The sequence below is a fragment of the Elgaria multicarinata genome, chromosome 10 (assembly GCF_023053635.1).
Source record: "Elgaria multicarinata webbii isolate HBS135686 ecotype San Diego chromosome 10, rElgMul1.1.pri, whole genome shotgun sequence".
In the NCBI taxonomy this organism is placed as follows: Eukaryota; Metazoa; Chordata; class Lepidosauria; order Squamata; family Anguidae; genus Elgaria; species Elgaria multicarinata.
In genome coordinates, this window is record NC_086180.1 from 72,762,267 (window position 1) to 72,787,070 (window position 24,804).

The 24,804-nt window shown below is 41.5% G+C and overlaps 1 protein-coding gene across 2 annotated transcripts in view; it reads left to right on the top strand.

Moving 5' to 3' along the window:
• DDX60 (DExD/H-box helicase 60) overlaps positions 1-24,804 on the top strand; it is a 67,174-nt gene that overhangs the window by 36,174 nt on the left and 6,196 nt on the right. The window contains exons 19-36 of one of the 2 annotated variants that reach the window (XM_063136023.1): positions 1,143-1,238; positions 1,448-1,563; positions 2,314-2,456; positions 3,216-3,325; positions 3,545-3,649; positions 3,782-3,904; positions 5,963-6,090; positions 8,601-8,759; positions 9,192-9,335; positions 10,179-10,317; positions 12,091-12,243; positions 13,919-14,023; positions 15,068-15,268; positions 15,847-15,951; positions 17,193-17,334; positions 19,187-19,308; positions 21,406-21,553; positions 23,961-24,103. In XM_063136023.1, the coding sequence (XP_062992093.1) occupies positions 1,143-1,238; positions 1,448-1,563; positions 2,314-2,456; positions 3,216-3,325; positions 3,545-3,649; positions 3,782-3,904; positions 5,963-6,090; positions 8,601-8,759; positions 9,192-9,335; positions 10,179-10,317; positions 12,091-12,243; positions 13,919-14,023; positions 15,068-15,268; positions 15,847-15,951; positions 17,193-17,334; positions 19,187-19,308; positions 21,406-21,553; positions 23,961-24,103 (2,382 nt within the window). The remainder of the gene's footprint in view (positions 1-1,142; positions 1,239-1,447; positions 1,564-2,313; positions 2,457-3,215; positions 3,326-3,544; positions 3,650-3,781; positions 3,905-5,962; positions 6,091-8,600; positions 8,760-9,191; positions 9,336-10,178; positions 10,318-12,090; positions 12,244-13,918; positions 14,024-15,067; positions 15,269-15,846; positions 15,952-17,192; positions 17,335-19,186; positions 19,309-21,405; positions 21,554-23,960; positions 24,104-24,804) is intronic. The other variant, XM_063136024.1, reaches the window with a different exon arrangement.

Below are 24,804 nucleotides of genomic sequence, written 5' to 3' on the forward strand. Positions count from 1 at the left end.
TCAGAACTAGGGCTCCAAACTCAGAGCCCAGAAATTGCACTCCCCACCCCCTCCCATGCCCCTCATAGCCAGTGCAATTTTCTCCACATCGGCTATGCCTCTGTACAGAAATGACAAAAAGGGGGTGGTCCTGGGAGCGGGGAAGGGAGGAGACTACAGAAGTTGGTTTATGCATCTCCTTATGTGCCATGTGGTCTTCCCTCCTGCTCCAAAGTTTGAGGCTTGTCTCCATGCTTTGGCCATCCTCATTTGGATAGTCATCAGCCTCCGCGTTCAGAGGCTACAATCCTATGCATACTTTTCTGGGAGTAAGTCTCATTGAATTTAATGGGACTTACTTCTAAATAGATCTGCATACAATTACACTGTTACTCAGGGTAAAAAGGTCCTGGGGACATTTTTTAAAAAATGTTTAATTGGGAGAAGGAGGGAAGGAAGGAATGAAGGAAAAGAAAATATAACTGAAGCCAAACATTATGGTGCAAGTATTTTCAAAGCCAAACCTTTCCTCATTTTTATGCTCCTTTGCATTAAAGTGATAAATAAACAGTGGTAGTGGAGCACAATCTTCTATTTTATAATCCTATAATTAAGTATGACTTCATCCAGTGGGGCTTACTTCCAGAAAGTGTACACAATTCCAGTCATTGGCCACAATCCTATGGGACAGATACACCTGATGAGATGCACTCTGGTGTATCCTGAGATATGCCTCCACCAGTGGATATACACTGGTGGAACTTCAGAGATATGTTAGCATGAGTGTCCTGATGGCATGGCTGTGTTTTTATAAATGTTTATTTCTTTGAAATAATTCAATATGGATTATACTCTTTGATCAAGGGTCAATGGTAAGGGTAGGAAATGATATTTGCAGATTCGCCATTTCTTCTGCAGCCCCCTGTGTCATTGCCAATAGTATTCTGAAGGATACCCCAACCACCTACAGCACATTTTGGGGGGCACACGGGGCTGAAACAAAAATTAACTCTCCCCTCACTTCCATTCACAAGAAACCTCCACTGGATCAAGTACACTGTTCCTTTCATCAAAGCTCTAGTCAAATATAGATAATAGATGTTGAGCTGCAGTCTGATGTTACTTTATTATTAACATGAAAGTCCATCAATATTTTGTTTCAGATACTGGTAACAGTACCTCAGTGTTTAGAAATCTTACTTCTGTCACCGCATCGCCAAGCATGGGCCGAAAAGATAAGATATGTGATATTTGATGAGGTAAATATTCATTCTGTTGTATAATTAATGAAATATGCATTGATACCTATTATATCTACTGTATATCTTTCTATGTAAAATCCAGTTCTGTCAAACAGTACCGTATGGATGGGGATATGTCCGTGTTATATTACATTCATATCCGAAAGCCTGCTGGCTGAGAGGTGGTATGTTTTAATAAAATGAATAAATACAATGTTTTTTTCCAGGTCCATTGCCTTGGAGGTGAAATTGGAGCAGACGTTTGGGAACATCTTCTAGTTATGATTCGATGTCCATTTTTGGCTCTCTCTGCCACCATAAGCAACCCCAAACATCTTGCTGAGTAAGATGGGTGCAAATTCTGTCTGTGTCAACTGTAGTGTGAGCTCATTTCCGAAACACATTTTCATAAGGTTCTGTTGCTTAGGTTGGCCTTTAGCTGTAGTTTGATCTGTAGACAATCCTGTGAAATTTTGCAGGCCTACACATGTCATTACTAACATGAGATGAGATTGCATCTCTAGATCACATTTCTTAGTAAACCTTACAGCAGCCAAATGAGGTAAGACAGCATTATGGTAGACCGAAACTGAGAAAGTTGTGGCTTGTGTAAAGCAGCCTTGTGAATTGATGGCCAATCTGAGTTTGGAATTCAGGAGTTTCATGATCTCCTGGAGAAGAAAGCTATCAATGGCTACTAGTCTTGATGGCTATGTGCTATCTCGAGTATCAGAGCAGTAACCCTATATACACCAGTTGCTGGGGAACATGGCTGGGAGGATACTGTTGCACAGTGTCTTGCTTGTGAGTCCCTGGTCAACAGCTGGTTGGCCACTGTGTGAACAGAGTGCTGGACTAGATTAGACCAGCAGGGCTCTTCTTATGTTCATATGCTATCATAGCCGGTATGCCTCATCCAGCTCTAATGGAGCACTTACGCATTTATAAAGTGCAAAGTAACAATGAAGCATTTTCAAAAATTTGATAAGTTTGAGATCTTTTTATTTTGAAGCGTAGTATAAAGACTGGCTTTCTACAAGTAAGCTATGTTTACTGGGAAAATGATCCGTCTTCTCTCTCTGTTTGTTTAAAGATGGCTACAGTCAGTTAAAAGATACTGGAAACAGACTGAAACTGTAATAGCAAGACATGCTGGCTCTTCCACAACTCTTAAGGAAGGAGCAAAAGTAATGAAAAGTTCTAGAATGCAAAATACATCATGCAAGGTTAGATTAGGTATGTACCCCAAAATAAATCATTTATAACATCAAGAGAGTATATTTCTGTGTCACATCACGCCAGTCCTTTTACAACTTCATTGGCTGCCAGTCCAGGTCTGGGCCCGATTCAAAGTGCTGGTACTAACATTCAAAGCCCTAAACGGTTTGGGGCCAGGTTATTTGAAGGAACGCCTCCTCCCATATGTACCTACCCGGACCTTAAGATCATCTACAGGGGCCCTTCTCCATGAGCCCCTGCCAAAGGAAGTGAGGCAGGTGGCTACTAGGAGGAGGGCTTTCTCCGCTGTGGCACCCCGGCTGTGGAACGAGTTCCCCAGAGAGGTCCGCCTGGCGCCTACACTGTATTCTTTTCGTCGCCAGCTGGAGGCCTTTTTATTTTCTCAGTATTTTAACACCTAAATGTAAACTTTGCTGTTTTAATTCTGTATTTTAATCCTATATCAATTTCTGCTGTGTGGTTTTATCCTGGTTGTGCTTTTTATATTGTATTTTGTATTTGGGTTTTTAGATTGTTGGTTGTTTTATTATGTTCTTAACGGTTTTAATTTTTGTGAACCGCCCAGAGAGCTTCAGCTATTGGGCGGTATAAAAATGTAATAAATAAATAAATAAAAATTCTCTTCTTAAATCTTAAGTTCCAAAAATACATCATGTTCAATCCACATCAAGATGACATTCAAGTTTCCATAGTGCGCATTTGACTTTATGATCCAAATATTGCCAGATCACTTATTTCAGATTATTCTGTTTTCAGTTCTGTATGAAGAGAGATATAATGATTTAGAAAAACATGTATGCTCTCTCAATGATGGTGACTTCACTCTCCATCACTACCATCCCTGTGCTGCACTAACCGTGGATCATGTAAGTTTAATATCATATTAGATTGGAAAAAAGCAATCTTCAACAATGTTAAAAAAGCATAATCATAGAAAGCTGTGGAATGTTACTAGGTGCTCTAATGGCGGCTCCATCTTGACTACTGAAATTGATTCTGCAATATTGATCAGTGCTTTTTTGTGTATGAAATTAACATGAACAAACAGCAAACACCTTTCTATTTTTCTGTATTTGGCTTGATAGCTTGAGAGATATGGTTTTCCTTTGGATCTTTCTCTGTCTCCCCGAGAAACTCTGATACTGTATGATACTATGGTAAAAGCTAGGAGAAATTGGCCAAGAGCAAATGTAAGTATATGCTGTTTATATATAACTGTAGATGTTCAGAACAATTGTTACCAAAGGAAGATTGTGTGAGGATATTTAAAAAACGCAACTGTATTTGCTAACCCCCCCACCCCCTGGATCTTTGATGTATAGGAGCTGGACCCTGATGAGTTTTTAAAAGACAAAATGGTAATCACAAAAGCAGATGCAAGATCTTATGAAAAAGAGCTGAAGGAAGAACTAATCAAGTGGATTAAACTTGGTAACCATAATGAGGTATTTCTTATTTTTCTCTCATATCATCCTTCTCTTAGGATCTGTTCAGAAGATACCTTAAGGCAAAAAGCCTTATTCACTGTGGTTAAAGCTGTGGTTTAAGGTGTCTTCTGAACAGGGTCTTATTTTTATTTATTTTTAAGAACAGGAAAGTTCAAACTATATAATGACTGTGCCTTTTGGGGCTGGGTATTCAGCGTCTCTTGAATAAAGTTGCACTTCCCCTGGGAATACTTCCGGACTATCTTTGCTTGCTAAATAGCCAGGTTGTAGCTGTGCCAGCTATTTGAATAGTGTGTCAGCTGCATCTCTTCCTGGAGAAGACAGATTTGGTCTCCCTCCCTCCCTCCCTCCTTCCCTCTCTCTCTCTCTCTCTCACACACACACACACAATCACACACTCACTCACACTCAACTTGGACACATCTGTTGTACTGCATTCAACCTAGGCCTACCTTTAGAAAGTGTTCAGAAACTACAGCTGGTATGGAAGGCTGCTGCCATTGTTTGGCACATGTCACTCCATTATTATTCAATCTGCACTGGCTCCTGGATTGTTTCTCAGCTCATTTCAAAGTATTGATTAACACCTTTAGAGTCCTAAGCATTTTGATACTAGAGTATTTAAAGGTTCACTCATGCTCACGTGATCTTACCTGTCTGTAAAGATCCTTGGGTAAGACCCTGCTCTGTATGAAACCACCACTGGATGTATACTTGGTAAATATGGAGAAGGCATTCTCACTTGCAATGCCCAGACTCTGGCATTCCCTTCACCCTCCCTTGGGAACTCCATCTGCCTACTCTTAGAAAATGAGTGAAGATCTTCTAATTTCAATTCGACCACCTTTGGTGGTGGTTAAATTGTCCACTTCACAATGTGTTTTGCTGTTGTGCGTTCAGCAAAATATTTAAATTTCTGCTATTATTTGGTTTACGTTGCTGTGTTGGGTTTATATCCAGTTTAACCCCTACCCTTCGCCAGTTTGCCAGCAGCTCCATTGTGCACAGGAGACTCATGATGTTCCAGGAAAACATACCCTTTTCTCTTTGAGGTCAACCTTCGGAAAAGGGGCAGGGTGTTCATCTGATTGATAGAGAGGGAGAAGACAGTTGACTGATCTAACAGTGCATTTGATAGACTGTACATTTGTCATTGTAAAGTTAGGAGGAAACCCATTTGGAATAAAGCTTGCTGGGTAACTTAAGAGAGTTTTTGTCTGATTCTAAAAATACTGTAGCGTTGGCACAAGGCAAGCTTCTTTGAGAAGGGCATTCCATAGCGAGGATGCCACTGATGAGAAAGGCCTCTCGCTTGTGATTCAAAAACATTAGGGGTGTGAACGGACCCCCCACTCCGCTTCACTTTAAGATCCGCCATTTTCGGATCGGCCCGCTCCGCCCCGCCCCCACTCCGCTCCGCTCGGAGCTCCGGATCGGAGCTCCGGTCCCCCCCCATGGGGGGGTTACCGGGCCCTGCCGCCATCGCTGCCCATGCAGCGACGGCGGCAGAGCCCGGTAAGGAGGAGGGGGGCCTTACCTGCCTCCGTCCGTGGTCCGTCGCCGTCTTCAATTGAGCCCGTGGTTCCACCAGGAAGTCTGGGCCGCAAGTGCGGCCCAGACTTCCTGCTGGAACCACGGGCTCAATTGGAGACGCTGACGGACCGCGGACGGAGGCAGGTAAGGGAGAGGAGGGCGGGGGGGTTACCAGGCCCTGCCGACGGGGGAGGGGGCCTTACCTGCCTCCGTCCGCGGTCCGTCGCCGTCTTCAATTGAGCCCGTGGTTCCACCAGGAAGTCTGGGCCGCAAGTCGGCCGGGTCGCCTTCTTCCGCCGAGCTCTCCGTCCCGGCTGGCGAGGAAGTAGGTGGGTGGCGGCGGCAAGGACGCCTCTTCCTCGTCGCTTCTCCAGGCAAGTTACATGATCGCTTTGGGGCCGCACTGGGGGCGCATGGAAGCGCCCTCAGTACGGCGTGTAGAATCCCCCCTGCTTCTCCCAAAATGGCATCTTCAAATGGCATTGCGTATCTTGATTGCTAAAGTGTTCCTTTTTTGTCTAGGCAAACAAAGTGTTGTCACTGCTCAAGCCTCACCCTACTCAAAGCTCTGAAGAACAAATGAGCATGCATTTTCCTCGTTTTGTAGAAAAACTACAACAGATGGATAAATTGCCTGCACTGTTTTTCCTGTAAGTTCTGCAAATAAATAGAGATATCTGTTTTGTGCAGTGGCATGGAACCTAATGCCCTCCAGAAGTTTTGGACTAGTACACTCATAATCACTGACTATTGCCCATGCTGTCTGGAGCTTATGGGAATTGTAGTACAAAACATCTGGAGGCTATCAGGTTGCCTACCCTTGGTTTTGTGTAAGCTCACATGCTGACACAGCTTGCATAGGCAACATACAAAAGGGAACTGTTCTCAGGGCAGGGGCCACCTGACCGATTAACACTGCTCATGAATGTTAAGCAACTTGATTGAGCAACAAGTTGACAGCCACGGGTAATGTTTTTGTACATTCCTGGGCCTCTGAGGTGCTGCTTTACAAGTTGCGAGGGCGAAAACATTGATTTTTCCCCATACTGGGGAACTGTGGGCAGTTTCCAATGGATCTGTTCAACCTCCACTAGTTCTGTTGCACTCACAGGAGCTGCTGCTTGCACAGCGGGGCTGTGGTGCTTCTAAAAATAACCCCCAAAATGAGCAGAAATGCTTGTTTCTGGATCAGGCCAGGTCAGCAGAACTTGCTTCTGTGTGCTCCGCTGACATGCCTAATTCTAGAAAGAGCATTTCTGATTGTTTTAGGTCAGGGGTTCCCAAAGTGGGCGGTACCGCCCCCTTGGGGGTGCTGGGATTGTATAGGGGGGCACTAAGAGGCAATGGAGCGGCAGGGGGGGCGCTAAGAGGCAAGGGAGCGGCAGGGGGCGCTCAAGGTGGTCTTTTCCGAGAAGCGCCTCTCCAGAAGGTCTTAAAATCCAGGGACGTTTTTATGGGAGAAGGTAGTTTGGTCCCAAGCCATATAGGGAAAGAATCCACACATGTGTTAATACCATTTAAGAAGAGTCCTTTTAATGAATTAAAATGTTTCAAAAGCACCAAAACGCTAATGAAGAGACATACTCTGCTTGGTGTGCCTCACCACACCGTCTGCAAAACAGAGGCGTTCGCTCTCTTTAACCTCCCTCTCTCGGCAAGCCTGCAGTGGGTGCTTCCCATTTAAAGGGGCCGCGTGCATCACGGCCCCTTTTTCATTCTTAGCTCAGCTCCTCCACCCGGCCGTTGCCGCCGCAGCTCAGCCCGGGCGCCCAGACCAGCAGGATCCAGAGGAGCGTGGTCCCTTTAAATGGGAAGCACCTGCCCCAGGCTTGCCAAGGGAGGGAGGGAAAAGAGAGCGAACACCTCTGTTGTAGCCGGCATGGTGGGGCACACCAAGCAGGGTATGTCGCTTTATTAGCGTTTTGGTGCTTTTGAAACATATCAATACACTGCTAAAAGGACTCTTCTTAAACAGTATTAATACAGGTGTGGATTGAGGAGGGTCTTGTTGGCAGCACAGCTCCGGACAACTCGGGCTGATGGAGCGCCTACCCAAATATACTACACTCATCATCTAAGACCCTCCTCAGAGTGCCTCCTCCTAGCAGAGGTTTGCAAAAAATAAAGATTTTTTTTTAAAAAAAATTAAGTTAGGATACTGCTGTGATTGACCTGCTTTTTAAGCACAAGCGTTCTCTTGCAGCAGTATTTTGGGCGCTCCTCGGTGTGGGGCTTGCCGCCACCGTTAACCCCTCCCCCTCCCTCCCCAACCCCATTGGAATCCCAGGGGCACTGGGCATGAGTTTGTGGAACCAAGGGGGTGATTACCTGAAAAAGTTTGGGAACCACTGTTTTAGGTTATTTTTCAAAGCACCACAGCCCCATTGTGAAAGCTGTGTGTCCTGCGAGCTAACAGGCACAATAGGATGCTACCTTGAAATTATTAGTAGGGAAGCCACTCCAATAGGTAAATCAACCCAATTATTTTAATATGGATCAAAATGGATACAAATAATAATAATAATAATAATAATAATAATAATAATAATAATAATAATAATACCAGTAGGTGATCAGGGGAGTGCTGGGGGAACTAGAAGAACAGTAGTCTCATGCTAGCCTCAACTGGTGGCAGCAGGGCTAAAAGTTGCATAAGAGAGTCACACTCCAGTTATGAATGAACTAACATGTCGGCTGCTTATATTTTCTTACCGTATGTTTTGTATCTCTTGTCACTCATTCGTCCCCAACAGTTTTCCGTTACTGAAAGAGTCAACTCAATATTGGGCTGTTTTAAGACAACTGTCCTGCCCACAAACACAAAAAGGGCTGGTGCTAAAATCCAAAAATCCCAGCATAAAGGGGTAGTGGGGGGAGCTGGACAAAAGCTGGGAAACCACCAAATGATTGGTGGTTGGGAGAAAGGGGATGTGGCCATATAAGGAACCCTGGAGGGCCACATTTTGCCCCCAGGTGGGCCAGATTTGGCCTCCAGGTCTGAGGTTCTGAAACCTTGTTTTAGGATAGAGATGTGGGTTCCAGAAGGGAAATGGAACACGCCAAACCACGTTCAAACATAGTGAGATGCCTAGGGGGCAAAGATACTAGAAGAGATCTAATAACCAGTAAGCAACCATGTTTTGAACATCTCTTTTTAAAGATTTAATATTAAAAAAGTGGAAGAATGGGCTAACGAAGTATGCAGATTCTTAGAGGAGAAGCAAAGGATCAAGAAAATCCCTGGTTCTGAAGAAAAAGAAGAAGAACGGTTAACGAAAAAATGTAAAAAGATTGAAAAATCATTGGCGGAACTAAAAGAGTAAGTGTTATAACCCCCATTTTTTGCAATTTATTGTTATCATGTAAAAATAATGTATCAATACATGAAGTCAAAACATTAAGTAAAACTGCCAGAGTTATGTACCTAAAGTGAAAAAGCAACATTCGTGTACATAAAACAAATGAAGTGACCCCATTTTTAAAGGAGTTACTAACCTCTTTATTCTTTGCCATCACACAGCAACAACCAATTTTTGCGTAAGATTTTTTTTTGCTTTTCAGTTGCAAGATATCTCATATTTGCTTATCATTTCCATACTATCAGAAGTAATGTTTTATTATAAAAGTAAAATACACAAAGGGATGGAATTATTAATCTTCTGCTTCCATTTTTTAACAAGTTTTATACTATTCAGTTTTCAAGATCAAATCTTCTTTCATAGTATCATTAACTTACGATTCCTCTATTCAGCCCTAAAAGAGCTGAACAACGTACTGAAACAGTATGCAGTTTCTCAGTGGATCACCACATAATTAAGGAGCAAAGAAAACAAGAACAAATGTTAAAAAAGAAAAAGAAAAAGTCTGAAAAAGTTCTAAAAAACAAACCGACTAAGTGTTTAAAACATTTCTTATGTATTGTACACAATTTGTTTGTTGTCTTCGGGCACAATCTCATGCATGTTTAGATAGAAAAAATCCTACAATTTGCATCATGTCCCATGTAACTAGTCAAGGTAATTTCTCTCAAAGTGGTAACACACTAAGAAATAATTATTTTGTTTGAAAGTGATCTTAAGTCTGATGATTAAAAATTAGTTTGCGTTACATATAATGAAGTCTTAATTTTTGTCTCTTTTTCTCTAACTTACACACAGGCACTGGCACAGACATTCATCTTTCATTAGTACTTATGATGTATATACATATTTTTACATGGGATTTTCATGGCCCATTTGCCTTTGTGACACATATAAAAGAATTTTAAGTCTCTCTGTCTCTCTGTCTCTCTCTTGTGTGTGTGTGTGTGTACACCTCTCACCCTCTCTGACTGGGTTCAGACAACATGATAACCCACTCTCAGGGGTTGAGTATGGGTTGAGTGTGGATTGTTGTTGAAACATGGATTATTGGGTTATCTGAACCCAGCCATGCTAATACACCATGGTTTTTAACCACAAACAATCCATGAAGAGAACTCATGTTGGATTGTGAACTGTGGATTATTTGTGGTTAACAGACCATTGTTCGTTACGACAGTTGGATTCAGACAACACAATAGCCCACATTTCAACATATATTCAACCTTTAATTGAGGATTATCATGTTTGAACTGACTCATGCAAGTACAAAATACATGATGAGGCAGAAGGATTAGTGGATTGGATAGACACGAAAGTGAAATGACAAAACTGAATGTTGAAAAGTTATTTGGTAACAAATCTATACTTCTGTGCAGTGACCGTAAACTAACTCGTAAAGATGACAAAAGAATACTTTTGGAGGCAGAACTTGATACCCTAAAGAATCAACTAGAGAAGATTTTGGAAATCCCTTCTGATTGCACATATGCAAATGAAAAAGCTATTGATAATGAGGTGAGCTTAAAACTCTTTTATTTCAATATTAAAATGAAGGCTCTGATTATTAACAATATCTTCATTTTACTTACTGAAAAGCTGTCATAGTGATCCAAACAGCCATGCAAAATCAAGTGCTGTGCTGTAGAACAATAATCCCTGTTTTCTTATGAAACCAGCTAATTTTACATTTATATTTTGTGTATGTCAAAAGTGTATTCTAGGAGATGAGTTTCTCCCCAAATTTGTGATTAGCAGATGTAAAATTTTCTTATTTATTTTAAAGTCTCTTTACGTTTATGCTATAAATTGTAGATATGATGAGCAGATTTGAAAGACCTACCATTCAGTTTTATAGTATGGTTTCTGTTGTGTAAGATAGAATGCTAAATTCAATAAACTGATTTACTGATATGTCTTTATGTTGCAGCAGAAACCTCTTAGGCCTATGTTCTCTTTGGCAGTGTGGGAGCCATTGCAGTGTTGCTCCTCCCTGCATAACTTCTGAACCGTGAGAAGCTAAAGACCACATGAGCCTTGTTCAGGCATTCCTTATCTGTGTTTGCTAAAATGTGAGAAGGATTGCTTTAGCCCCTATCCCCTCTTCATGCGTCCTCATCACCCTCTACTTAAAGTCGGTGACTTTCTGAAGGGAAGAGCCTCCTGTATCCATGGAGACTCCCTGTGTGATGAAGGACACTGGAAAACCTGTGTGGAGACCCTCCTCTTCAAAAATATATATATATATCCCCCTCCACAACATTTAGTGAGCAGAGCTATAGAACACTTGAATAGATCTATGGAAACTCTAGAAACGGGTTAAGCTGGAATTGGAGGAGCTGCAGCATTGGCCCTTCCCTCCTTTCTCAGGGCTTCTCATGTTAACCTGGTTGCACAGGGGAAAAAGTGTACTGCAGTGGCTCCCATGCCACCACTACAAAGGAAGAACTTAGTCTTAGAATTGGTTTAAAGACATGAGCTTCTACAACTTTTAGGGTCCACGATTAGATACCTTTCCCATGATTGAATGCAACATGTGGCCTTTCACACCCTGTTTCAAGTTACTGACCTGATATGTAATGTGACTGCATGGAAATCAGTCTGTATCATTGTCAGACATTACTTTATTGATGTATACTTGTCTCCGGGCATGTCTTTTGGGAGGTGCATTCTACAGAGCGTGATGCAAGTCTTTAAGAGTAGTTCTTCTCTTGCATGGGATGGACTTCTCTTCTGTCTAAGACTGCTCCCCATCCCAGAGACTCCAGGCAAAGAAACATTTAGATTTACCAAAAATTTCCATTTTTGCAGTGAGGCAGTCTTCCCACCCTACGAAAGACCACTACGAAAAGAGAAAACAGGCAAAGCAAGAAAGGCTGAAGGGTTCAGTATAAATGTGTGTTTGGAAATAGTTTGAGCCCAGTGGGACGTTCGTCTGTCATCTTGAGTTCTTTTCTTAGTCTAGTAATAGGCATATTGGAACCTTACAAGTTCTAGCATTTATAAACTTTTCAAAGTTAGTTTGTGGCACTCTTGTGGAGGTTTTAAACATTTCGTTTCAAGTTAGTACAGGGATGTGAATTGCTGCTTCTCAGAGGGTGGTCATGATCTGGAGCTGAGAGGAAGGACACCCCCACCCCACCCTGTTGGCATCATGAAGTCTGCCTGCCTCAAAAATCTAAGATTTCTCTACCGCAGAGCTTCCAGGAGCTTCCAAGAGTAGAACTGTATAGTCAGTTTAAGTTTCCCTTCAATGTGTGGACATATTTTAAAGTTATTTTTTCCCCTTAGGCTTTGGAAAAAATATTTGATCGAGCAAAATTCCTGAGAAAGGACAGAGTACTGAAAAAATTGGCACTAAGAGGCATTGGATATCACCATGCCTCTGTGCAACAGAGAGGAAGGCAAATGGTGGAGATGCTCTTCAGGAAAGGATTTATCCAGGTACACTAATTTTCTCCAGACTTTTCTTCAGTGTAATTACTTCTTGCGTATGCATGCATTTTTGTGTGTGTTCCTGGGTACTTTGTGTTATAGTTAATTTTAATATATTCGTGGCTTTGTTGGGACCCTTATCTTCTTCTGCTTTTAAGTTTGATGCATTAGTAGAGTATACAGCTGGGTGTGGGGGAACTGCAACTCCCATCAGCCCTAGCCAGCATAGCTAATGGTGAGGGTTGATGGGAACTACTGTCCAACAACTTCTGGAGGGTTACATGTTCCCCATCTTTAGTGTAGAGAACAGGAAGCTGGCAGATAAAGGAGCAGTTGAGCTTCAGAGAGGAGGGGAATTGGCTGACCCTCCTTCCTCATCTTTCAAGCCTCACTTAAAAATGGGGCTTACCCCCTAGACATGTGGGGTTCCATTTAGCTGGCATCATATTTAAATTCAGCCATGGCTCTCTACATGCCACATTTAAATTGGGAGAAGTATTTTTTCTTGACAGGTGTGCTTCTTCTTTTGGCACCTGGAAGTCCATGAATTGAGTTCCTCCTGCTTCTTGTGCTATTAATGTACATGCACAGGCCCCCATTGGTGTATGGAGGCAGGGGTGTTCCCACAGACAGGCCATTTCTGCACCAGCCCGATAGCCCGGGCTGGTCATGTCTGAGTCCCTGTGCATCCAAATGACTTACAGAGACTCCTGGGGGCAGGGGGGATGAGCATGGGTTTTCCCAGGGATAAATAATCCCTGGGACAACCCGATTCTTCCCATGGTCTTGGGATCATCCTAAGATCATGGGAGGTGTGGGAGCCCATCCCTGCTTCTTCCCTCCTCCTGGCAAGTAGCAGGGGTCAGCAGAGGGAAGGAGCGGGGCCAGGAGCAGTTGTGGGACATTGGGGGTGGGGAGCAGGATCAGGGCTTCTTCTTTTTTTTAACTTAACTTTCACTGGAGTGCAGGTGTGCTCTTGCTCCTGGTCCTGCAATGGGTACAATGTCCCTCTCCACTTCCAGGATGTTGCACGGCCGTTTGGATGCAGTGTGACGATCCTGGAAGCTAGAAATCCCGGGATCGTCTCCCTTGCGTTTCTCTACACCTGTAAGTGTAGAAAGGGCCACAGTGTAACTGAGGTAAGGGAAGAAAAGGAGGCAGGCAAAGGGCTACCTAATCCTCTTCTGTCCTGTTCAGTCATCTGTCTCTCTGGTGATTTCTCATCCTTTATGCATGGAGGGGGATGAATTTAAAGCTTGTAACTAGTCTCGTCATTTCCAGCCATCTTTAGTCACCCCAGTTTTACATGAGTTTTTAACTATGACATATTCATGTTCTTTATGAGTCTGTGGGCTGACTTTAACAATTTTGTATACAGGAATGGGGTAATCTTAATTTCTGTATTCCGTATATGTATTTTTTTAATTTTATACTCACGACTTTCCCCCTTAAAATCATTGTTAAGCACTTGCAGCCATGGCAAAAGATAGAATAGAAACTGAACCCAAAATGGTGCTAGTATTTTTGATAGGCTCCTTTATTATTCTGATTTCCTCAACCCCACTTTATTCCTATTTACGTAGCTAGGTGTCATGCTGCATTAATATTATTATGGTACTAACGTTGCTCATTAATGTTAATCACCAACTTTTAAAATGGTAACTAATTAATGTTTTTTTTTTAGGTGGTGACAGCCACAGGGACCTTGGCTTTGGGAGTCAACATGCCATGTAAATCTGTAGTTTTTGTACAGAATTCTGTATATTTGGATGCTCTGAACTATAGACAGGTAATGAGATACTGTGAGTTTTGTTGAATTGTTTTTACCCTCTGCTGCTGGATTTATGTTGTATCACATTTTAGTTTGTATTTGATTTTATGGTTTTATGTTCTCCTTTAACTAATTAATTAAATTAATCCCTACTTGTTAGACACCCAGAGAACATAGATTATTGGGTGGCACATAAATGTCATAAATAAAAAAATAAATATTTAAACAAACTAGTCAAAAGCTCAAATATATTTTGGAGATGACTACAACAATATACTAATTGCATCTGTGAGCTTCTCTGCATGAGCAATTTATTGCATGCTCATAATTGGTTACTCATAAAAGTTTGCGGGTCAATTACATGACCCCATCAACTTCCAGGGTGTCTCTTGTTGCCTTACCCCTAAAATCTTACTAAAATATAATAACCCATAGATAATTCGGTATCTAAAATAATCACAGGATTAAACCGGATGGAATTATCTGGTTCTAATTAAACAACAATTTAGATTTTTTTCTACGTTTCTTATCGTTTTTACTATTGTTTTATTATGTGTCCTGGTTTTACATTTTGTACACTGCTTTGGGAGGGTTTGGATCTATGAAATGGCATATAATTCTGCTAAGGAAGTAAATAAACTGTCTTATGGCTTAACCCTATGCCAGTGCTTCTAAAGCTCCGAACTCGGAGGCTTATGGACATCCAGTGCAGAGTGGTGGGAGCCTTCATGTTCCTCCTGCTCTGCGTTTTGGCTAGACGGGCTTTGTCAGAGTGGGAGGAAAGGAGGCTGGAGAGGCCTTGGGATAGTTTGTATCCTAGCTTCTCCAGTCCCCTCCCCATCCATCAGCACAACCTTGGAGGGGGCAGCCTGCAGAGTTCTCTTCATGTCGGCTGTCTGGGGCAGGCGCACATTGTCTCTGACCTCAGATCTAGGAATCTGAGAAATCCTATGGCCATCAGACACTGTCGAGGGACCAAAGGATTGCTCCCTATATAACTTTGGTTTCAATTTTTCTTGATTTTTTTTTTTTAGCTTTCTAATTTTGATTGCTTCTTTCTAGATGTCTGGACGGGCTGGGCGACGTGGTCAAGATTTGTTGGGGAGTGTATATTTCTATGACATTCCATTGCCCAAAATACAGAAGCTCATTAAATCAAATGTGCCTGAACTTCGAGGACAGTTTCCTTTGAGCATTTCTCTGATTCTGAGACTCATGCTGCTGGCTTCAAAAGCAGATGATAAAGTAGACGCAGAAGCAAAGGTAATCTTGACTCTTCCATAAATACAATTAATGAAACTTTCCCCCAGGAAAAGCAGGGACTCACGTGACTGTATCTTTAAAGCTTACACAGATGTAAGCATTTCTTTAAAATCTTGCTCCTGTGCCCCAGCGGCGGCTCGGAAGATACGCTCAGAAAGCAGGGGCTAAATAGAGCAAATCTTTTTGCTTTGAAGCACAATTAAGGCAGGATGCATGGGAGTACTTCACAATCAAAGCAGATTATAAGGTGGAAAACTTCGGAGTCCTTTGCATGCAATTCACAGTGATTGAACATTATAACGCTGGTGTGATAAAGCTCCTAGTGTCATATTTTGTTCTTGTATTGTTAACTGAGTTTGTGTTACGTATTTTAATTTTTGAACTGTAAGGTTTTTAATGGAATGGTTGTATTTCAATATTATCAGCCACCATGGTAACTCTGGTAAAAAATAAAAGAATATACATCTAAATAAATAAATAAGCATGTGGTCAGGGGACTAAGAATTCCATATCTTCTCCAACCTTTAAATCATACATATATTGGCAATACATTAATCCATTTTTTTTTCATTTGAAAGGTTTTGTCAGTACTGAAGCATTCACTTCTAGCCTTCAAACAACCAAAGATCCTGGAGATGTTAAAGCTCTATTTTTTGTTTTCTTTACAGTTTCTTGTGAAGGAGGTAAGGTTTCAAGTCTTCTTATTTAATCAAGTGGTTTGGTCTTACCTTTTACATTCTACCACCATATGATGCACAGAGTCCTGTGTGGACGTGTGTGTGTATTTGTAGAGTTGAATAGAATGGTCCTCTGACATTTGCTATGCAGCAGGTGCCAAATTTGGGGTAGGGGGTCAATTTTGGGGTGTGTGTATTAAGTGTTTTCAATGGTTTAGGTTGGGGGAAGTGCTTAATACAGTAGCAAGTACTGGTGGCAGGTTCCTGTTTTTTATTTGGAACAAAGAGAAGTAGTTTTGCTGCATATGTGGTGGTGCAGCAAAGGAGCTGTTTGCAGATGCCACCAGCTAGAAGCAACCATTTTTCTTTTCCAGAAAGCTCCTGAACTGATGCCATGAGTCATTTTACATGAGACTTTTATTGTGCATGTGTAATCCCTCACTCAGAATAATTTGTGGGGGCTTTACAGGATGTCATCCTCCAGTGCCTCTCCCCTTGTTTGCAAAGTCTGTTATTTCTTTTAATGGCAGCATGAAACTGGTGTTTTTGCACAATTTCACTATACCACAATGCCACTTAGTGGTTGTTTAGTGGATCATATACAAAGGCAGAGAAAAAAAAATCCCTTGAAAAAAAACTGGGTAAAGGGACCAATCTTAATCCCACAAAGAATCTGGAAGTGGGTTAAAAGCCTCATGTAGAAGAGCCTACGTAGTGTCATTCCAGGAACATTCTGGGGAGGAATAATAGTCATCACCAAGAAGAGTTAACACAAAATTTCAGAAAAGACAAAGTGAAAAGAGAGTGCTCCTATTGCTCCCACAATAAGTGTTCCCTGCCAAGATAATTCATCCTGCTCCTCCTGATAATCATCTCACGGTTTCAGGAGTCCAAAATCTCCCCAAGTTGCTTTAGAGTTCGATTTCAGCAACTCATGTTCTGGCCCAAATGTATAAATGTTGATTTTTAAAAAAATGATCCTCAAATTGCTGCAAAATGAGGATTGTGCTGTGGAACAACATGAAGTTCACAGCTTCAGCTAATAATCTGTGATGATTTTAATTTTAAGGTAGTTGTCATTATTGTACAGTATTAATAAAATATGTAATTATTCTACACGATGAGAATATTTGTTTCACCTCACAGTTTTACATTAGGATCAAAATGAGGAAATGGCATGTTGTAGCTTGCTTCTTGAGTTAGGGTGGGAAAGCCATCTAAATACATACAATGTTACCATATTTCAGGGGTATGTGGATCAGCATGGCAATACCAAAGGATTTTCTGGAATTATAACTCATTTGCATTACCATGAACCCTCCAATTTTGTTCTAGTTGAATTTCTTGTAAAAGGTTTGTTCCACAAGCTGTGTCAGCCAAGCAAGAAAAGTAAGTTTAAATGGGCTTTGCTTTGGTAGCAGACTTTTTGGAGATTCTCTACATTAAGCACACACACACCCCGCCCAACCCCCCACTTCTTTACCAGGGCTTTCTGCTTTCATTTTCCTTGTGGGCTCATTTACACTGCAGTTACGTGGTTTGAATCGATGAAATCCAACATCGTCAACGTTCAGGACCTCTCCTCCGCTTTCCCTCCTTTATCTCACTTTCAAAAAGGTCAGAGATAACATGAAAAGGTAACCCTCAGCCTCAAAACTAATGGGGAAGGAGGCAGCGGTATGGAGCGAGATGACATTGCTCTGTGCTGCCGCCTCCTTTGCGGCTGGGGTCATAGAAACAAGGAAGAGGTTGGCCTTAGCAAGTAGTGCTAGAGCTACCCCTTCCTTGTTTATATGTCCCCAGCATATGTGAGGTTATCTGTTCGCTGGTTCCCTCTACAGCCACGGCATGTCTCACTCAATGCTGCGGCCACCGCTGCTGCAAGAATCGGCAGATGGATCCCCTCCCCTGCCAGTGGAGACCAGTCCGCTGGTTCTTGTGGTGGCAGCAGCACATCTTCCTTTGTGCTGAGGCCACCGCAAGAATTGTCAGACAGATTGGCTCCCCTGACAGCAGGAAGGAAGCGGTGGAGCGTATCTCCCCCCTCCGCTCCCCATGGAATGGCAGCGCACTGATAAGGTAAGGGGGAACCAGTGCCGCCATTTGGTGGGGAGGGGGGAGGGGAGAGAGCAGGGGCAGGGAGCAATAGCCAACCCTGCCCTTAGAGCCTATTTGCAACATGCAAATAGTAATCCGTGGAGTGGACTATAAGGGCAGGGTTGGCCATTGAGTTGTCCAATTGCGCCCAATGATTAGCTCACAATGCTTAACCACAGGGTCACTGTGTTAGGCCTTATTTTGTCATTCGAACAATGGCATGTATATGTCAACCAGAACCCTTCCAGCCATGTGATTCTGCATTTTACATAGACTTTGTCCAGTAATATAAAGTCCAATTATCCCGTAAGTTTCTCCTAATTATCACTCAGGATCATGCACCCCTCTTCCACAAGTTATATGGGCAGAAATTCATTCTTTTGGGTATAATGGTATGGTAATGGAACATTTTGAATCCGATGCCGTATCTCAGTTGGAATCTAATTTAGCATGTTTATTTAATATGCTAAAATATTTGGTACAAGATTGCAATCTGAATACGGTTACAATGTTTTATTTTAACAAATTCAAAGCTTTATGTTAAAGTATTTGCCAACACTACAGCAAAAATTATTTCAAGTCATGACTGCTGAATAGCATCCACTTTGCTTATGTTGTTTAAATGTTAAGAAATAGGATTAAGGCACTGACAACTATTAAAGTATGAACTTTAGCACATGGTAGGACTTGTGCATGAAATATCTACCACAGAAGAGTTTATCTTTTAGTTGCCATTGCCTGTAGAAGCACTTTAACTATGTCTTTGTTCCAGTTCAGATTGATATGAATCAGAAGCCAGGTCTACATTTATTTTCTTTTTCTTATGAATGCATCCCATGCAGTTTCCATTTCTTCTTTATGATGGAAAATGGATTCCCTTCCCATTTTAATATTTTTTCATCATGTGGGGGTACATTTACTAAGAACAAATACATCCAGAAAAAAATTATATAGAACTCTAATTTTATCATGTGATTTATCTGTAAAACCTTATTACCTCTGAGTAACTGCAATCATTGTGACATAGTTACACATTTTTATCCAGTGTAAATGGCTGGCTGCTGTAAGCATGCTCATTAAAACTGTAACATTTTGTATACTTTAAAAATGTGTTGACATGACATGAATTTCTGTACCAAAACAGAATCAAAGGTTTTCTCTGAGGATGTGATGGAAAAACTGGTGCTAGTATTGGCACATCTTTTTGGAAGAAAGCACCTACCAGCTGCTGTTGTCAGTTCTAAAAGGGAATTTGATCAGTCAAAGGTAAGATCAAAATCTTGTTTATTTGCCACTGAAAAAAGTGGGAAAGGGTTTTGGCTATCTGTACAAAGAAGAGAGGATACTATAGATAATAATTTCTTTTAAAGAGGGAGTGAACCAGTGATTAGGGTGACCATATGAAAAGGAGGACAGGGCTCCTGTATCTTTAACAGTTGCATAGAAAAGGGAATTTCTGCCGGCGTCATTTGTATATATGGACAACCTGGTGAAATTCCCTCTTCATCACCACAGTTAAAGCTGCAGGAGCTATACTAGAGTGACCAGATTTAAAAGAGGGCAGGGCACCTGCAGCTTTAACTGGTGTGATGAAGAGGAAATTTCACCAAGTTCTTCATATATAGAAATGACACCTGCAGAAATTCCCTTTTCAATACAACTGTTAAAGATACAGGAGCCCTGTCCTCCTTTTCATATGGTCACCCGACCAGTGATCAAAGGTGAACAGAATATTATCCATTCTGTTTGGATACTGATCTTGTCACTTCCATTTTTTGGTTCTATATAAACAATAAATAGAATAATAAATTAAGTTTATACTATAGAAATAATGCAGGTACAGGCAAGCAGGATCTGGTTCTTTATTTTTATTCTGCAACATAATTTGGATTTATGAGGAAGTTTCTGCAATAATAGCTATAGCGTGGAACCCAGTAGAGAGAATTACCTGGGTAGTTCAAATTAATACATTAATGCACACTCCTGTGAATTGTCTCCTGGCCTAGCTTCATCAAGATCCAGAGGCATTGGTTTCCTTTCTCTGCCGTTCAGGTCATTGCATACTTGTACCCTTCCTCTGGGTTTGCTTCTTTAAGAGTTCATCACATGGGACTGAAATCTTGCATCTTTACCGGGGCTTTCTTCTCCTCCTGGTTTCTTTGCCGGTTTACAATGAGATCCTTTAGCTGGTGGACATGTGATTTGAATTGAAAATTTCATTTCTCGGCAATGCTCTATATAATAATTCAAAACACCACCATCTAGTGGCTGTATTATAGTGCAACACTGGCAATACATACTGCCAATACGCCACAGCTTATCTCTCATCTTTTTAAAAGTGTGATAAAGCTCAAAAAGACACTGTAGAGGTTGACGACATTATGTAAAGAACCTGCAAATATCCGTGAGCGGCTTGATAGAAATGCTCTAAGTCCTGCACTTTTTCCTGATTCACGTTCATCTCCTGTGTGAGCTTTTTGTTGTTTATTCGTTCAGTCGCTTCCGACTCTTCGTGACTTCATGGACCAGCGCACGCCAGAGCTTTCTGTCGGCCGTTGCCACCCCTAGCTCCTCCAAGGTCAAGTCTGTCACCTCCAGAATATCATCCATCCATTTTGCCCTTGGTCGGCCCCTCTTCCTTTTGCCTTCCACTTTCCCTAGCATCAGCCTCTTCTCCAGGGTATCCTGTCTTCTCATTATGTGGCCAAAGTACTTCAGTTTTGCCTTTAATACCATTCCCTCAAGTGAGCAGTCTGGCTTTATTTCCTGGAGTATGGACTGGTTTGATCTTCTTGCAGTCCAAGGCACTCTCCGAATTTTCCTCCAACACCACAGTTCAAAAGCATCTATCTTCCTTCGCTCAGCTTTCCTTATGGTCCAGCTCTCGCAGCCATAGGTTACTATGGGGAATACCATTGCTTCAACTGTGCGGACCTTTGTTGTCAGTGTGGTGTCTCTGCTCTTAACTATTTTATCAAGATTTGTCATTGCTCTCCTCCCAAGAAGTAAACGTCTTCTGATTTCCTGGCTGCAGTCAGCATCTGCAGTAATCTTTGCGCCCAGAAATACAAAGTCTGTCACTTCCTCCACGTTTTCTCCCTCTATTTGCCAGTTATCAATCAAGCTGGTTGCCATAATCTTGGTTTTTTTGAGGTTTAACTGCAACCCAGCTTTTGCACTTTCTTCTTTCACCTTTGTCATAAGGCTCCTCAGCTCCTCCTTGCTTTCAGCCATCAATGTGGTGTGATCTGCATATCTGAGAACATGCCCTTCTCTCAGAGGCTGGACTCCAAACGTATTAATTAAAAGGTGTTTTAGGGTTGAAAATGATCCGTTCCTAAGCAAATACACTATTGCCTTTAGGTGTTTCTGGAAGATCTCCCTGAAGATTTTGCTGTTGCTTTGGATGAGTACAACTGCAAAATACAAGAGAATTTTGGACAGTTTCTACAAATTGTTTCCACCCTGGCTAACATGAAGCAAGAATACCAACTTCCACTTTCAGAACTTGGTAATCAGGCCTGGTTTCATTGTAATAAAACCAATCTACATATTTCCCAATGCCAAGGGACTTGGGAGCTTGATAGTGTAACACATAGTGTTTGTACTAAGGAACTCAGATTCTAGAAATCCAAATGTAAACCTTAATCCCCAGGCATAATGTCACAATGGCTGCTCACTGGATCCTAAATTCCCTCCCTAGGTTGACAGTGTGTATCCAACCTCTAATAGCAGGGTCCCCCAAAATGCTGCCAGCCACAAATCTGACCAATCGGAAATTTCCAATGCTTTTAAGATTTCAAAAGATGTTGATGATAGTGGGTTGTATCCAATGGTGTAATCCTGGTGATGGAAACTGTTTCCTCCAGACCCTCCCTGCACCCTGAAAACCTGCTCCGGAGGGCTGGAAGACCCTCTGGAGCACATTTTCAGACAGCATGGAGGGCTACAGAGGGAGGGAGAAAAGACGAAAGCCTCATGCTAGCAGATGCCTGCTAGCTCGACAATGGATTTTAACCCAGTATAAAATAAGGTATAAAATAAGATCTTACCGTTAAGCCTCAGTGTCAAAGTTACAGCAAAGGCATACATTTCTGCATTTAAGGACCCTAATAAAATCAAGAAATGAATATATGAAAATTGACTTAGGCTGCAATCCTGAAACACTTACCTGGGAGAAGCCCAATGGGGATCAATTGGCTTACTTCTGAGTTGACATGTTTAGGACTGATAATGAGTGAAGTTAGAAAGAACCATATGCTAAACTTAGAAAATTCTTACAATTCTAAGAATTTTAAGATGTTGTGATTGTTATTTTAATATTGTATTGTATTTAATGTTGTTCCCTGCCTCGATCCAGAGGGAGAGGCGGGTAATAAATAAAATAATAATTATTATTAACTATCAATAAAAGAAAAGTTAAAATGACATTCTTCACTAAAATAAAAATAATAATTCTTGCATAGTATTTTTTTTTACAGTATTGATCTGTTATTGAGGTCCAAAGGGCCCTTTAGAGTCCTAGCAGGAAATAAAGCTAATGATTAATTTTAACAGGACTCCAGCTTGACATATTGTTTTCATTGTTATCACATTCCAAAATCATACATTGATCACTGTCTCTTTCTGCACCTGCTCACAGTAAATATTTAAAGATGTCCAGCATACTCCAATAGCATGGTTTTCCCCATCTCAGATATTACAAATGAAAAAAAACCAGTGTTGCAAGTTTGTATTGAGTCTGTCAAGATGTATCCCAATTTGGAGATTAACTCCGTAATGAAAATATATTCCTAGGATCCAACTGACCTTGCATTGCTTTGTAATGGTATTTTTTGTATACTCAGGGATGTACTGAATTGTTCTAGAATAGAGTAGCAGTCACATGTCAGCAAACCGCTTGACCATCTTCCCTGATAGGTTAGGAATGTCGTTTCCCCCATAATTTCTTATTGACCTCAATGATGAATCTAATGTTTGTCCAGGCAACAGTTCAGGTTGTATATTTCAGAATAAATAAGATTTGCCTCAGTTTTCCATTTAAGTTCACTTTGACTCCCCCCCCCCCAATCAACTCTATAGTGAAAACTGTACCAATCTTTTATTTATTTTTCTGGAACTGAAAATGAACCCAGGCTATTTCATTCACCTCCCTTCCCTTGCCCCTCATGGACATCTGAAGGGGAAAGCCTGTGTACATGGAGCTCTGTGTGTGCAGGATTCTGCTCTTCAGTTGTCCATGCTCAACACATGGACGCTGGAGGATGGGGGGCAGGGACAGGGAGGTTCACAATGCTGGCTGCAGTTCATAGGGCTTCCCCCTTAATCGTGTGGAGCCCCCTCAGAATACGCTGCTATGTGGGAATAGGCTACTATGTTAAGAACTGGTCCTGTATTTAAGCAGGAGGTTGAACTGGACCAAGTGAAAGCAGCATCTGGCCTGCATGCCGGATGTAGGACTCTAAGCTTCTCAGTCTGCCCTCTCACTGTCCTTGCTTTGGGCTATTGATATTATTTGCTCCATCCTGCTGTGCCTCTCAATTACAAAGCTGATGGAGGGACCCGTGGACAAACCCTAGATACAAATGTCTTTTTGTTGTGTACTAAACAAACATAAGAGTCACATCTGTAACTCCACCTAGTTTTGGCTCTGACTACACCATTCCTGGAATGAAGACCGCAACAAGATAAAGGCTGAAGTCTGCCTTAGATAACCTTTGGTCTCTTCAAATCAAGATTCTTATGTGCCAAATAAACGGAAGACAAATGACGAAAGGGCTGTATGTTATATTTAATAGGCGGCTTGAGGACTTTAGATATAAAGAAGCACTGCTATATATTTCTTGTCATTTCTCCATTATTACATTATAGCAGGGGTGTGCGTTCACTGATAACTCCATTTTCCATGTTTTTATTAGATTTTTCAAGTAAAAAACAACCTGACTCTCAGCTTGCATCTCACTTAATGAGCTGTGACAAGGGAAGGACAGCAGTATCACCTTTTGTGTGCCTTTCGGGAAATACAGAACTTGATTTACGGAATGCAGGGACTGTCAACAGTGTAAGTGTGAAAAGTTTATAAACTTTTCTATGAAAGGTTTGACTGCTAATTTGATGAGCACCTTGAAAAACCATATGAAAACATTCAGTTTGCAGGTTATATTGTACTTGCGTATTCCCTGTTATTTGGAGATGCAAAATTACTCCCTATCTATTAAGAAGTCAAACATTCCAGGGTGAGGAAATGGTTACACACACTTGACAAAAAAAGAAAACCTAAACCAGGCATGGGGGAATCTTTTCTGTTGAAGGCAACATTCCCTCTGGGATAATCTGCCAGGGATTGCATGACCGGCAGCGAGCCAGGTTGAACTTGGTGGTGGGCTGAGCCCTCTCCTTGTTTCAGCCAGCCATTTTCTCTTTCTCTCCCTCTTCCCACTGCCAATAGTTTTCTGTTTTTCTAGTGGTACAAGTCAAAGGTGCTCTATGTTTTCGGTGTTGTTTATTATAAAAGTGGAACCATTAGCAATAGTCCATAAAGAGCAACTATCTATTTAGAGAGTACAGATGGAGTGAAAAATATCTAAAGTCCTAATTTATGCAGATTATATGGTAGGGACGTATATGGATCCAGAAAAAGTTATGTATTTGATAATGCAGTAAATAGAAATATTTTCAATTATGTCAAGTTATAAAACAAACTTTGTAAAAATCTATATGAACAGAGATTAATATAATAACTCAAAATAAAGATACATTAGC